Source organism: Dermochelys coriacea, chromosome 4 (genome assembly GCF_009764565.3).
Source record: "Dermochelys coriacea isolate rDerCor1 chromosome 4, rDerCor1.pri.v4, whole genome shotgun sequence".
In the NCBI taxonomy this organism is placed as follows: Eukaryota; Metazoa; Chordata; order Testudines; family Dermochelyidae; genus Dermochelys; species Dermochelys coriacea.
In genome coordinates this window covers 13,449,306-13,463,906 of record NC_050071.1, presented here as the reverse complement: position 1 = coordinate 13,463,906, position 14,601 = coordinate 13,449,306, and the positions used below count along the sequence as shown (strand labels likewise).

At 42.8% G+C, this 14,601-nt stretch overlaps 1 protein-coding gene across 11 annotated transcripts in view; it reads left to right on the top strand.

Annotated features, from left to right (window-relative positions):
• Window positions 1-14,601, top strand: part of SLC4A4 (solute carrier family 4 member 4) — a 254,617-nt gene that overhangs the window by 156,125 nt on the left and 83,891 nt on the right. For all 11 annotated transcript variants that reach the window (XM_038398376.2, XM_038398374.2, XM_043513068.1 and 8 more), the window contains one exon: window positions 12,540-12,697. In XM_038398376.2, coding sequence (XP_038254304.2) covers window positions 12,540-12,697 — 158 coding nt within the window. The remainder of the gene's footprint in view (window positions 1-12,539; window positions 12,698-14,601) is intronic.

Sequence of the window (14,601 nt, the reverse complement as noted above, 5' to 3'; positions counted from 1 at the left end):
TACATTGCTGATGTGTTTCTAAGTGCCAGCAGTAAATGGTGCTTAATTCAGAGACCAGCTCCAAAAGAATTCCCTCTAGCTGGGGGAGCTGTTTCATCTAGAGTTGGGCGATCATACCATACTGATGTTGCTCTCCTTGGTAAAACAGCACTTACAAGTACTTGCACAGGAAGAAAGATTCCCTGCTGGTCTGCCAGGAGAGCCAGAGATTTAACTGCTGTGACATTTACAGGGGGTCAGTGCGAATTTGAGTCAATATTAGGGTGTCTAATTGATGCCCTTTCCTCCAGGGAGGCTTGGACAAGACAACTGTTGGCCACATCTCATCAGCTGTGAGGGTGGAGACTCCAGTAATATCTTCCTCTCGCAGATCCCAAGCCATAGCCCATTAAAGTCAATAGGAGTCTTTCAGTTGACTTTAATGGGAGTTGGGTCAGGCCAAGAAAGATAAAGGGCCTGATTTTGCTCATGCAGAGTGTGAATTGCCAATAACTCCGTGTAAGTAAATGGAGTTACAGCATGGTAAAACCAGCGTGAAAGCAGAATGGAGTTCAAGGAACTGGCATGATGGTGTTGGTGAGGAACTAAGCACTGACACTGGACAGCAGAGTCCTCTTAGAGGCCCTAAACCAAAGTCGATTGAAGTCAATGGAAAGACTGCTGACTTCAGTGGGCCTTGGGTCAGGCCCATAGGGAAGTAACTTTTTTTCCAGAACACTTTCTTTAAGCTGGAGTACAATTTGTTTGCTGTCCTTTAAGTGGAGCTTCTGTCCATCTATGATCACTATAAATAGCTTTCAGTGCTTGGGTTTTTACAAAAAACATTACTTTGGGCAAGTAGTTATATCAGTGAGCTGAGTTCTGATCTGACCCAAAGTAAAGCTTGCATGAGCTGCCCTTTCCTTAACTGTCCTTCCTCCAAAGTGAAGCAGCAGGACCTTGATGGAGAAAGTACACGTTTCTGAGAAATAGTCAGTGTAAAGTGTTCTATAAGGTAGAATTTTGCTCTCTGCATAATGAGCTGGCCTTGGTAGTTTTGCTTTTCCGGAGCATGCCTTCCACAAGGTTACATTCTTGGGCTTTTGTTCCTTCACTCTAACTATACAATCCTCCTCCCACCCCCCCCCCCCCATAAGTAACATTCTTGATGGTTAAACCCAGTGGTGTTTACTTTGATCATGTCTTTCCAATGGTGATGGTAACTGAAAGATTTTAGCTCAATGGGATGGGGAGCTATAACCTGCATTTCAAAGGTGACAGGAAGAAGGCATGTCATGAAGTTTACTGCAGCAGATGAGTTACAAATAGCATGTAGCTCTGATCTTGTTTTATTGATGCTTTTGTTATAAATCTGGCCCAAGATATTAATGTTTCCATGTACCTGTGTAATGGTATCAGTCTTGAATAATTGTTCTTTGTCTCTCCTCAGTAAAGCAGCTGGGTCTTGGGGTAATTGTTTTTCATGCAGAGAGCTGACCTGTGTATACAGTTAAGGATAGGACAGCATGTGCAATCTTTTCCTTTTAGGTCAGATCAAACAAGTGACAAGAACTTAGGTTTACAGAAATTTTTTTTCTTTCATGCTTCTGTTTGGGGCCAGATTTTCAAAGCAGGGTGTAACTGCAAAAAAACCCATTGGCACAGAAATACAGGGAGTGATATGTGTCCGAATGTGTGCAGTACAGGTACAATGTGTGTGTGCATATTTTTGTGAGAATGCTACTTGTGCCCTGCTGATATAGCATTAATACCCTCAGTTATTCTCAGATCATCAGTAAGTGTTGCTCTCGCTATTTGCCTGGTAGCCAAAGTCAAGTAGAAATAACAAGAAGCATCAGTCACAGTTCCTATAAAGTTATCCTATGCAAATGCATGCATTGTAGGTATTCTGTTGACGCCATCTGGCATCTATGCAGCACACAGTATCAAAGGAACAAGCAGTTTAAGCTTTTGCAGGTCTGTAGCCTTCAAGTTCTGAGAGAGCTGCTGGCAGTTGTTCTGCAACTGGTGGTGTGGTTTACCTTGACTTCAGCTCATGTCACAGAGGCTTTTATTTGGCAGCTTCTCATTAGGCCAGAAGTGATCAAATATTAATACACACACACACACGCATACGCAAAAACAGGCTCTTCTTAAGATTAATTCTAAGTATTATTTACAGGCTGCTTCTCAACAGCTGAAACATCATGTGATTAGTTAAAGGGCTTCTCCGTTCAGCTTGAGGGGTTCTCCACTAAAAGTTTTAGTTCAGCTGTATAGGTTTTTTTAAACGCCGTAGTTAGTGACTGACTTATTGAAATTCCTGCTTTCCCAGAGTCGTTTTCTGGATTAGCCTGTGAAATACTGCCTATATGTGCTGGGCACCACAGAAGAAGAGCAGTGTATCTTGGGCAGTCCCTTCCCCTCTTCTGCATTCAGTGTTTTTGCTTTGTTTTTTGCAGTAGCACCAAAGGCCTCAGTCAGAGTCAGGACCCCTTTGCGTAGGGTGCTACACAAACACCTAGGAAGAGACTGTTCCTACCCAAAGAATGTAGGCCAAGATTTTGAAAAGTGATGAGTGATTTTTGGGGAGCAGGGGAATCCAGGGGACTTGTGCTTCTAAGTCACTTACGGCCGTGTTTCACAACCTCTTCGAAACCGGGGACTGACGCCGGTCCACGGGCAGGTTGTTGAGAAACACTGACTTAGGGTAGGTCTACACTGCACCTGGAAGCATGCCTCCTAGCCTGGGTAGACAGATGCTCGTTAGCTCTGCTCAAGCTAGTGTGCTAAAAATAGCAGTGTGGATGCTGCAGTACAGGTGGTGGCACAGACTAGCCTCCTGACTTCGTCTGCCTGACTACCGGGTCTGTTCTCGGGTGGCTGGCTCAAGCCACCACCTGTGCCACTACAGCAGTGGGTCCATATAAGTACTTTAGACAGACAGACAATGCTAGATTTCAAACCAGTTAAGTTGTCAGTACAGGATGAGAAGGCAGATGTGAGACCAGAATCTCCAAATGTGCTTGGGGCCGCCCTGCGTCCAACTGCCATAGCTTCCCCCTGCACACGCTCCTGCCAGCTGGCGCTGTCAGTAGCAGCAGCACTGAGGTAAGGCCTCAGTTTCCCAATACTCTCCCAGGACCTGCAGACAAATGCCAGGGAATGAAGACCTACCATCTTGCTGCCCCTTCCCCCCAGGAGCCCAGTGCTCCATAGCACCACGCAGGAGCTGGGAAGCTAAGTGCTCATCTGGCCCACTCTCCAGTCTGGTGCATGTGGCTGGAATGGGGAGGAATTGGGTCCCCTCACTGAGAGTGAAGGAAACTGGTGACTGACTCCACTTGCTTCATGGCTCCATGCAGGGCTCTGGGAAATAAACTTACTGTGCTGACCCGAAACTTGGAAACCTCACTGTGGTGGTGGTTATTTATTGTCTGTATTAGTGCCAGAGTGGGAGATATGGGAATTGAGTTTGGGACCCCATGTGCTAGGCACTGTACATTTCCTCCCTAGGACTTAAAGTCTAAATAGAAAAGACAGCCAAAAGGTAGGAGAGAGGCAGTGGTGCTATTTGTATTTTACTGAGGGGGATCTGAAGCACATAAAAATTAAGTTACATGCCCAAGGTCACACAGGAAATGTGTAATGGAACAGGGAATTGAATCCAGGTCTTCTAATTTCTAGACCAGTGATTTAACCACAAGAAGGTTATCCTGCTTCACTGGAAGGCAGCGTCTCTGCTGTTGTGTTGCTGACAACCACATTCAGACTCTGAGGAGGAGTGTGCATGTGAGTTTCGCTCAGTAGTGCACGACCGCGATAGCTTTGTGCTAGTACAAGAGGTAGGAAATATAGCTGGTCATCACCAAAACAGTCAAGCCGACGAGATACATCGTGCTATCAGATGCACATAGTAAACAAACTGACCTAATAGAAATAATGTTTGTTCATTAATCTCTTTCACTTCCTGTAATTGGAGGGGAAGCTTGTAACTACAGTTGGTTAAAAATATGTCCAGTGGAAGTGTGATTTTTTTTTTTTTTTTAGTTGACAGTGCCCCTTTAGAAGTTCAGTGTTAAATGTTTGATGTCTAATGACATCAATGGTCAGATTAGAAGAACGTATTCGATTTAGCAGCGCGTAGAAAAAGTAGCAGGAGTGGTTACATTTGTGATGATTTTATTTTTTTATGTGGTTTCTGCTGAGGACTTGGATCTTTTTAGAAGCTGCTTGGGGGGAGTGGTTCAAAATGGATCGTAAGCACCGATTTGCAGTCGTCCATCATTGAACTTGCTACAAATGAATTAAGAAAAGCTTTGCACGCTGCTGCAATGCTTAGCTGGAACAGAAAATATGTTAATGATATCTCTTCACTCACGGTGCTTTCATTTTAAAGAGTAGGTTAAGGATAAATGGGCCTGATCCACCAAAATGACAAATCCTCCCAAACATCAGGCCTTGAGCTTCCTCACCAAGGCTCTGACTTGTCAAAGCATGTACACATGCGTTTCAGTTTCTCTATTCAGCAAAACACTTAGTCACATAGACTTATAGAAGGTTAGGTTTGGAAGAGGCCTCAGGAGGTCATCTAGTCCAACCCCCTGCTCAAAGCAGGACCAACAACTAAATCATCACATGTTTAACCTAGTGGCTCTCAATCTTTCCAAACTACTGTACCCCCTTTAGGAGTCTGATTTGTCTTTTGTACCCCCAAGTTTCACCTCATTTAAAAACTACTTGCTTCCAATATCAGACATAAAAATACAAAAGTATCTCAGCACACTATTACTGAAACATTGCTGACTTTCTCCTTTTTGTTTGTATGAAATTTTAGTTTGTTGCGGCTTTTTGTCAAACTAGGCAAATACCGAGATGAGTTTATGTACCTCCTGGAAGACCTCTGTGTAACCCTGGTTGAGAACCACTGGCGTAACCTGTTTAGCAAAGCTTAATGTGTGCTGTTTTGCTGAAGCACAGTCCCAGCCAATCTCTTATTTTCAGTCCCAGTGCTCTCGACAAACAATAATTCCATTTTCCAGCCATCCCCGATGGAATCATTGATTCTTACCCTCAGAGTCTAGCCGAGGGAATGTCTACACTGCCGTTAAACACCTGGGGCTGGCCCAGATCAGCTGACCAGGACTCAAGGGGGTTGGGCTGCGGGGCTGTAAAATTGCAGTGTGCACATTCAGACTGTCTGGAGCCTGAGCTCTGGGACATTGTGAAGGGTGAGGATCCCAGAGCCTGGGCTCCAGCCTGAGCCTGAATATTTACCTTGCAGTTTTACAGCCTGAGCCCTGTTAGCCCAAATCGTCTGACACAGGGCAGTAGCGGGAGTTTAACTGCAGTGTAGACATACCCTGAGAGTGAAATCTTGAAGTCAGCGGGACTAGGATTTCACCCTCAGGTTCTTACTGCTGAGCAAAATGCTTAAATCAGCTTTTTTTTCAATCTTTCTATTTTCTGGAACAGCTCTCGAAAAGGACGACATAGTGCTAATTAGGGATTCATATCATGGTTTCATGGTGTTGATTGCTTGTTTTTCAAGCAGGATCTCCTCCCTTGCCTCCATTCCCTAACCAATCTGCCAGAACCTCCCCAGACTTACTGGGACAGGTATATTTCTGAGTTTCTTTTGCCTACAAATTCAGTGAGCTACCATGCGGTGCCTAAAATCTCCCTCTTTCTTTAATAATTTTAAAAAAAGAAAAAGTCCTGTTATTATTTCATAGTAACCTCAAAACTCCCAGGGGTAGCAGTAAATATAAAGGGCTAGATTGTCAAAAGGACTCTGCATTGGTCTATCTTGACTGTCATTGAAGTCGATGGTAAAAATCAAAATTAGACTAAGACTGAGCATTTTGGAAAAGCGTGTCAGAACGGCTTGTTGTCCAGCTGATTTGGGAGGCTGCATAGTAGGCCACGCTACCAGCGTGTGCTGATCTCTGCACTTCCCACTGCTTTCCCACACCCCCATTGTTCTTTTATTTGCCTCGCCCCTGCCAAAAACCAGCACAGCCCCTAGTGGAACCATGATGGCAGCAGTCACGGGAAATTGGATGTGCTGCTCCAGGAGATTTCCTGCTGCTGTCACTGGGGAATTGTGATGCGCAGGACTAATGGCTCAGGTACAGGCCTGCCATGCAGGAGTCCCTCTTGGGCTAATTTAATAAATGCAGCAGAAGTGCAGTCCAGTGCTAAACCAAAGCCTGTTCTCGTAGATTTCTACCGCCAGGAAGATACAGGAAAGCAGCCAAGAGATGCTTTTCTTTAATTAGACTTCTACTGCAGTGTTTTCCCACCTGAGAAGTCAAAAGTAATTGATTACATTGACTACATTATTTAGCCTACAAACTTACATTTTGTTGCCTAGGCAATGCATGTTTTATTGTGCAGTGGGTATGCTCATACCCTGAGTGGTGCAATTATGGGATGTAGGTGGAGAGATTAGAAGAATAACCTTCAGGCTCTAAGGAACTATTTTTAGTCTGAAGCTATAGCTGTACTTTCAGGGAAGACACATAAATGAGAATAACTCTGGCAGTTGGCTGATCAGGGAGAAGCTGGTTAGGAAAGTCCCTCTGGCACTCAAATACAACGGTGATGAGCACAGTATAAGACCCTAGATACAGTCCTGTCTTGTTTAAAGAACAATTACTGGAAACATATAAATAAAACATCTAAACCCCCATTAGGCTCTTGTGTGTTTTTGGCATTTGTGAGCAATAGCACAACAGATCCTTTGTTGAGTTTCTAGAGGCACTGCTAAGATTGTGACTGAAATCTCAACGCTTCTTTCCTTATTGGTATCTTAACCCTATGTCACCTCATCTAGCACTGCTCCTGTCTTTTAGGCTTTATCTGTGCTTATGTTGACTGCAGCCAGTATTCTTAAAAGGACCTTTGAGGACAGGCCTTTTGGTTACCTAACCTTAGATTGAATGCAAAGACCAGAATTTTTCTCCCTCTTTCTGATCTGATCAGATCAGAAAACAGGGTTTCCACCTCTGGGGCTGCCCCAAAGTGATTATTCCCTTATGTAACACTCAGCAGTGACCATTATTGTAAATGAAACCAATTTTATTTGGCATTGGAAATAGGAGAAAATATGAAGAATGTATAAGTATTCTTTCTCTCTCTAATACGTGTACACACGTGCGCGTAGACACGTGCGCATGAGCACAATCTGACCCTGGGGCAGGGTTAGTTCTATAGGCTAAATTTTAGGGCTTGTCTTCACTAGAAAACTACATTGAGTCAGAATATAGCCAGGAGGCATGTGCCATATGTGATTGCTTCAGGTTCTTCCTCTCTCAGCGCTTCCATGTTCCTGGTATAATTTGAGAGTCACTGTTTGTTGTCCCTTGGCATCTTGTATTCGGGTGTGAGATCCCTTCAGTATAAAGGACATTGTCTTAATGATGCACAGCATAATCACCACCTGGCCCCTACATGGGTCAGAGTTCAGGTTCTTGGGATTGATTCTGCATTGCCCAGCACTTGGCAAAGTCATGTACCCCTGGGTAAAGTGAGTGCAAAATGGGTGTAAAGTCTTACTTGATAGCATTTTATACCCACTTTACACTGTGGTACATGACTACACAAGGGGCTGGGCAGTGGAGAATCCGGCTCCTTGTATTGTGCTTATGCATTTTCCTCGGTGATGGGAATAACACCTCTGTTTGTTATGTGGATAGTACAAGATGGATGGTGTCCTTAACAATTCATTCTCTTGCTATTAAAATGCCTGGGTTTTATAAATGACGTAGTAGAGTAGGTAGCTACATTGCTTTCAGTTTAACTGACTTTATTAGAAAAGTTTTATTTTGCTGTTTTTTGAATAGCCTAAATTTTAGCCCTGACACCACAAGTGAGGGTGATAAAGAAAAGGGAGACATGGAACAAGGAAGGATGAAGATTACAGCAGTATGATCACACAGTGACTTAGGGAGTTGCATGTGCCAATTGCATAGTTGTGTTTCAGAGAGTAGTGGTCCATTTATTTTGATCCAGTTTGCTGTTCATGCCTTCAGTATCATTTAAAAAGGCACCCCCATCCCTAGGGAGCAAACATCTGCTGGGGGAATATCTGTGAGCATGTTGTGTCTCACCATAGATGGTCTTTCTGCACACTTGATATTGATGGAAAGATATACATCTTAATACTTTCATCCACACACCAGGTACGGTTGGCAACATTAGAGTCAGAATCGTAAAAGTGTAGGACTGGAAGGGACCTCAGTAGGTCATCGAGTCCAGTCCCTGCACTCAAGGCAGGACTAAGTAATAACTAGACCATTTCAGATTCCTTCATTGCTGATGTGCTACATCACTGTAAAGTGTGGCACGGCAATGCACCTTACCCCAGAAGTTGAGAAAACATTGGCTACAAATACTAACAAGCCTTTCAACGTTTGCTGTACCTATAACCTCCAACTTGATACTCCCCAGAAATTAGTGCACAAACTAGTTTCAAATCTGCGCTGTGAAAGGTGGCTTTGCTAAATCCCTGTTGCACAGCCCCACAGGGAGCAAGTCGCAGGTCCTGATTCCTGAGCCGCTATGATTTCCTCACAACTCCTCCGTGGGGAGAATGGAATCACTGTGAGAGAGATGGGGTTTGATGTCTCTTACAGGTTTGATGTCCTGTGTGCTAAGGAGAAGGAAGCATGTTGCCTGGAGAAAGATCTGGGAAGCAGGTATTCCTTCATGCTGCTTGATCAGAGGCATTAAGTTTCCGAGCCTGCTCCTCCCCCCAGCAGCAGGTCTGTCCCTGTTGGATTCTCCTCAGGGCCAGCCTACAGGAAATGCTGTGCTTCCGTGCACCAGTGGACCCTGCTCACTACCTCTCCCCAGCCCTTCCTGGAAGTGTAAAACCTTCTGGAATTTACAGACTAGCCAGAACCAGGGCCAGAATTGCACCTTACGCGCCCCTCGGCACAGCATCTTCAGGGCCCCCCTGCCTACAGATGACCTTCATGTTTTCCGTAAAAAATGAAACTTTTAACCCACTTTTGACTTTTAGGCGCCCCTAGGCACGTGCCTACTGCACCTAATTGGAAATCCAACCCTGGCTAGAACTCAGTGAGAGAATTCCTTGATGACCTCAGCAGAGCGTGTCCTGACTCCTGTGTATGTGTTGATTCTTCCAGCATTGTTTTAGCAAGCAGGGAATTATTTAGCAGCCTAAATTTAAAATGAGCAGAGATTTGGTTAGGGGAATTAGCATAAGCCTCATGTTTTTCCCGTGCATTTAATGTTTTCCTGTTTATAAATATTAAAACATGTTGTTCACAGGTACTCGGGGGCTTTTGGGAGGCAATGAGGCCAGATCCTCAACTGGTGTAAATTGTCATAGCTCCATTAAAATGAATTTCTCCACTGAAGTCAGTGGAGCGCCACTGACTCACAAGAGTTGAGGATATGGCAGAGTGGTGTTTATGGTTTCTCTAAGTACATATTCCACATTAACAGTGTATTTATTTAGCTTGAAACTCCCATGCGAAGTTTGGTTCCGAGAGGAAGGTATTCTGAGCCAGAGGAAGGGGGGAATGGAGTCCATCAAGTTGGCGGTTGTTCTGGTGGGATAAAACTTTAATGTGATGGCTTGATTAAGAAATAATGGATGTCTGCTTGGTTATGGAAGCGCCAGAGGATACTTTAGTTGCATAGCTAAACTACTACCTGCAATGACATCTGTTCGGGTTGGGCTGCGTTTATTTTCATGTTTAAATAATGTGGCAGGAATAAGGGAAATGTGTCTATTCTTAGGGTAAGGATGGGGGAAGAACAACAATCCTTGCCTAACATCTGCTGCCTTTTAGATATAATAGTTATGTACAGTTTGATTTTTTTTTTTTTTTTTAAATATCTGGGATCACTTTATCACATACACTTAAATACAAGCTGAGTTTTTGTTTTGTAACGTACATGAATTCATTGAGGGTATGCATGGCTCTTCTTGTCCCCTAAATTTAATGGATTAGCTGGTCTTGTCCCCTAAATTTCCATCCTTGCGTTGACATACACACCTTTGCATATCATCTGTAATTCTGCGCAGACCCTCACAGATATTTCATACTCACCTGCACATTAAATGAGAAATTCTGCTTGTTGGACTCACTCTGGCATGTGTTATGCCAACAGAATGCTGGGAGATTGTTAGTGAGTGAATCCCTTAACATGTGAAAGCGGGGTGGGGAAAAAGTGTACGTTTCCAGAACTTTTTATTCACTCAAATGCAAACAGATTTTCATTGGGCTTCCAAGGGCATGCCAGCAATCTTGGGCAGATACATCCCTGCCAATTATGAAGAGTAGCTTTTGCTCAACCTGCGCCTCTCTGGGGGAAAAATGATCTCGCTTGGGCTGAGACCAATCGTCGCAAATCTCAGACCAAAAGGCAAATGGTTGAGAAAGTTTTAAAAACAACTGAAGAAGATTCCATCGGGGAGATGATTAGGCAGCCCTAACTGTAAGCATCACTGTGCGCCTTTAAAAAAAAAAAAATTGTAATTACACAGAAGAAAGGAAATAACTCCTGCAGCACACCAGTGGAATAATCACTTGAAAAAACAGAACCCTCAGGAAAACTACTCAGCATATGATAATTTCTAGACTGTTTTCCAAATTATATATTTATAAAATTATAAAACTCCTGCAGCTCCACTGGAGAGTGGGTGGGTGGGTAAATAAATGTGTGTGTGTGTGTGTGTGTGTGTGTGTGTGTGTGTGTGTGGTTGGTTTGTTCGTACGTTCCCAGTAGCAGAGCTGCAAGAGTTTTGCATTACAGGGTCCACAACAGGATAGTACAACAGTTGTGGGGGAGATGGGAGTATTGTGAATGTCTCTGCCAATCCTTTCATCTCGGCTTCTCAGAGGGCTTTGTGTGGATTCTAGGGTGCAAAATGGGGATACTGATACTGACTTCCTTTGTAAAGCCCTTTTAAGATCTACTGCTGAGACTTGCTGTAGAAGAGCGAGGAGTCACTACTAGAATGTGATTTAATAGGACTGGTTGCAGATCCTCCAAAGGTTTGGGATATGGATTAAGATCTAGAAGTTTGGATGCTTATCCAAAAATAAGGAGGCAACACGCGCAGTTGACCTTTGATCCTCCAGCATCACTAGCCAACCCGTACTCGAGAACCGGTAAACTGGGTCTTCATTAGAGGAAGGGCAAGGGGCTTGCTCCCCCTTTCTATTGTGTCTGGGGGAGACTGGCAGGTGTTTGAACAGCTGCATGAGACATCTCCCCTTCTCTCGTTCCTTCAACAATAGAAAGGGACTTTTCCTCCTCTGTATTCCATGGGAACACATGAATCCTTCCCCTTCTTTCTCCTGCTCTGCCTTCCTCCACCCCAGTCCTCCTGCTTCTCTCCTCTCTCAAATTCTCACTCATTGCTTTCTCCCCCCCAGTTTTTACCTCTGCTCCCTCCCCAGAGTTAATGATGTGTCTGGTCCCTTCACCCCTTCCCTCCCCAGAGTTGAATGTGCCTTTGTTCTCCTTGGTCCCTTAAAGTCATGGGGGAAATAGGCCACATCTCTTTCCCACCCCTCCATAGGATAAGCCTATGGGTGGATGCTGCAGCTGTGTTGCACTGGCTGCTTCTAACAACTGCTCCCATCCTGGCTGCCTCTTTGCTATTCTTTGCCCTGCACTGAGACCACAGAGGGCATTGCGGAGAGTGGAGGGCAATTGCCAGCTAGCCTCCTGGTTGCTTCCGCATTCCACCCTAGGGGCTGGGGCCAGCAGAACAGTTACAAAAAACTCCTGCAGTAGCTGCCACAGCTCCCAGTGGGTCAGTGAATGGGATGGCTCTGGAAAGATGGGATTGGGGAAATCTGGGTTATTAGCATCACAGCTCTGCTCCTAAAAGTCCTAGGTAGGCTAATAGAGTGCTCCATCCTTCCATTAACGCTTTCCCACTGTGCCAAGGACAGAAGAATATATACTATGCAAATACTGACTGGTTCTACAAAGAGGCAGAAATGGGCCATATTCCCTGTTGGTGCCATCAGATCCTGCAGAATGTAGGGTTTCATTTGTTAAAAGTTTCTAACCTTTACGGTTGCAATGAAAAATGAAGGTGACCTGATGCAGTGCTGTCTTCCTGAAACTAGAAGTACAGAGAAATTATAGCTCAAAGAGGCATGACCTGTCCCCATTCATCCAGAAGAATCTTGGCTCTCCACCCTAATAGTAGCATTGCTAACTGTTTTAGTGGGGAGAACTATCTGACTTCTTTTAGCTTGTGGGGGAAACATACTACCACTGTGGGTATTTTTTCCCTGTCTTACCTCTGCTTGACAGTTGTGAGTGGGTCGGGGTGGGTCATACAAAGAACACTGTGCTTGTCTATACTCAGTAGATAAAATAACATGGCTATACTAGATATTGGCTGCAAAGAAGTGTTGGTGATATGTTCAGGTGGATGTTCTAAGATCGTGTAAGTGTTACAGGAGAGGGGCTAAAATTGGATTAGTTTGATTATGTATTCATATTAATCTGCCTAATGAGAGAACCCATTATTTTCCCTTTCCCTCTCTCTGCCGCAGCTGAAGAATAAATTTATGAAGAAATTGCCCCGTGATGCTGAGGCCTCCAATGTGTTGGTTGGTGAGGTAGACTTCTTGGAAAACCCGTTCATTGCCTTCGTCCGGCTGCAGCAGGCAGTTATGCTGGGTGCTTTGACTGAAGTCCCCGTTCCTACCCGGTAAGAGAGCCTCCCCCAGCATGCAACATAAATCAGAAAAGTGTTTTCACCTTTAAAATAATGACACCATCCCAAAAGGGAACCTTCTCCGTTGCTTTCCATAATGTAACTTGCAGTGGATTTATATATTTTTTACCAAGACTGTCAGAACTGAGCTAACGGATCACCCCTTATGCTTAATCAAATTGGGATCTTGGATTTGTTGTAGTATCTAATCTATAAGAATAATCTTTAATCTATGAATATTCATAAACACATACTAATGTAACACTAAAAGGACACTATTAACTTGAAATCTGGGCGGGGCGGGAGGAAGAAAGAAAGTACTACACTCATCCTTGAATACCCTGGTACTTTTTTCTGGTTTTATAAGTACATTTTCTTCCTCTTAAAAATACTTTTCTCTCTCTTGTTGTTATCTCAAAGAACCCTACAAATAAAAGGAGGACAGTGAAACTGATAAGATGCAAAGGGTGAAATCCTGGCATTATTAAAAAAAAAAAACAACAACAAAAGTGCTGTCCTATATGAAAAGTGAATAAATTGGACAAAATCTTTCAATAATAGTCATTGTAGGTGTTCCTTGTTATTACAAGGAGTGCAGATTTGTCAGGCAGAAGTGATTTTTTTTTTTTTTTTAAAGTAACCATGTCCCTTTTTGTGTTAGAAAATGTAAGCCCTGATCCTGTAAATGTGAAGATACTTACTTCAAGTATGTGGATGAGGTTGCTCATATGTTTAAAATAAAGCATATGCATAAACATGGGCAGGATCAGGGCCATTAACTCTCAGAATTGAATATATGACAGTTAAGGGTCTATTCATATGCATAACAATACAGTCTTTAATTATGCAGTCACATACTATTTCTCTATTCAATATACGGCAATGTCACTTAAAGTGTAGAACCTTAGATACATGTGCTGCATTTTTTGTGTATTCCAGACAGAAACCAGAAAGTAATTAGTATTAAAAGTATATAGTAAAATGTACTTAAATTACCAATGAAGCATAATAAAGTTATAATGAAAAGAGTTACAGGCTGCATACAGATGGAATTGCAGTTAAATCACAATGTTCTTTTTCAATTCTGCCTCACTAGCGGAGGGGCTTCATTAATATACATTATTGAGAATACACAATTACCACTTAATACCATTACATATTAGCACCTGACAACATACAAGTGTTTTAATATCAATTTTCAGATTTAGTTTACATTGACTGTAAATACTGAGTTTGAAATGTCCTGGTAACTTTTAAAACATTAGTGTGCAAATACCTATTTTTATGTGGACATATAAATTTTTTTAATGTGCATGCATTGTATGATGCAAGTAATATTTACACATTGCTGAGAAAGTTTGAGGATATTTATATCATATGAAATGTCATAAGAGGAGACATAAAGTACTCACATGAGCAAAGAACAACAAACTATTAAGGCACAAGATAAAACTGATATGGGAAGATAAATCTGTCAAAATTCCACAGATCTAAAGTTTATAAACTTGTATTACTAACATTAGAAATACACAGGATCAAAATGGCCCATATTCAAGTTAAATAATCATGGGTATATGGCAACTTGTCAGTAATTGTCATGAACTGGGCTCAAAGAGATTTACCTGTGTCTGATGTTCAGGTAACATTACTTATTAGCAATGGTGCAGTGTGCATGTCTGAAATCTATTTCACTGGAGCATTAGAATGGAAATGCTAAGAAATGTTTAAGTATGTTTAATTTGTTTATATTATGGGATTTTTTTAAAGAATATATTGGAAAAAATAGGGTGGATTATTTTTAGCAATAACTGTTTTTGCTGTCTCAGCATTACTGGGTGCTGTACATTTCAGTACTTCAGTCACCAGTCTGATCCTGCTTTTATTTTTTTTTTAAATAC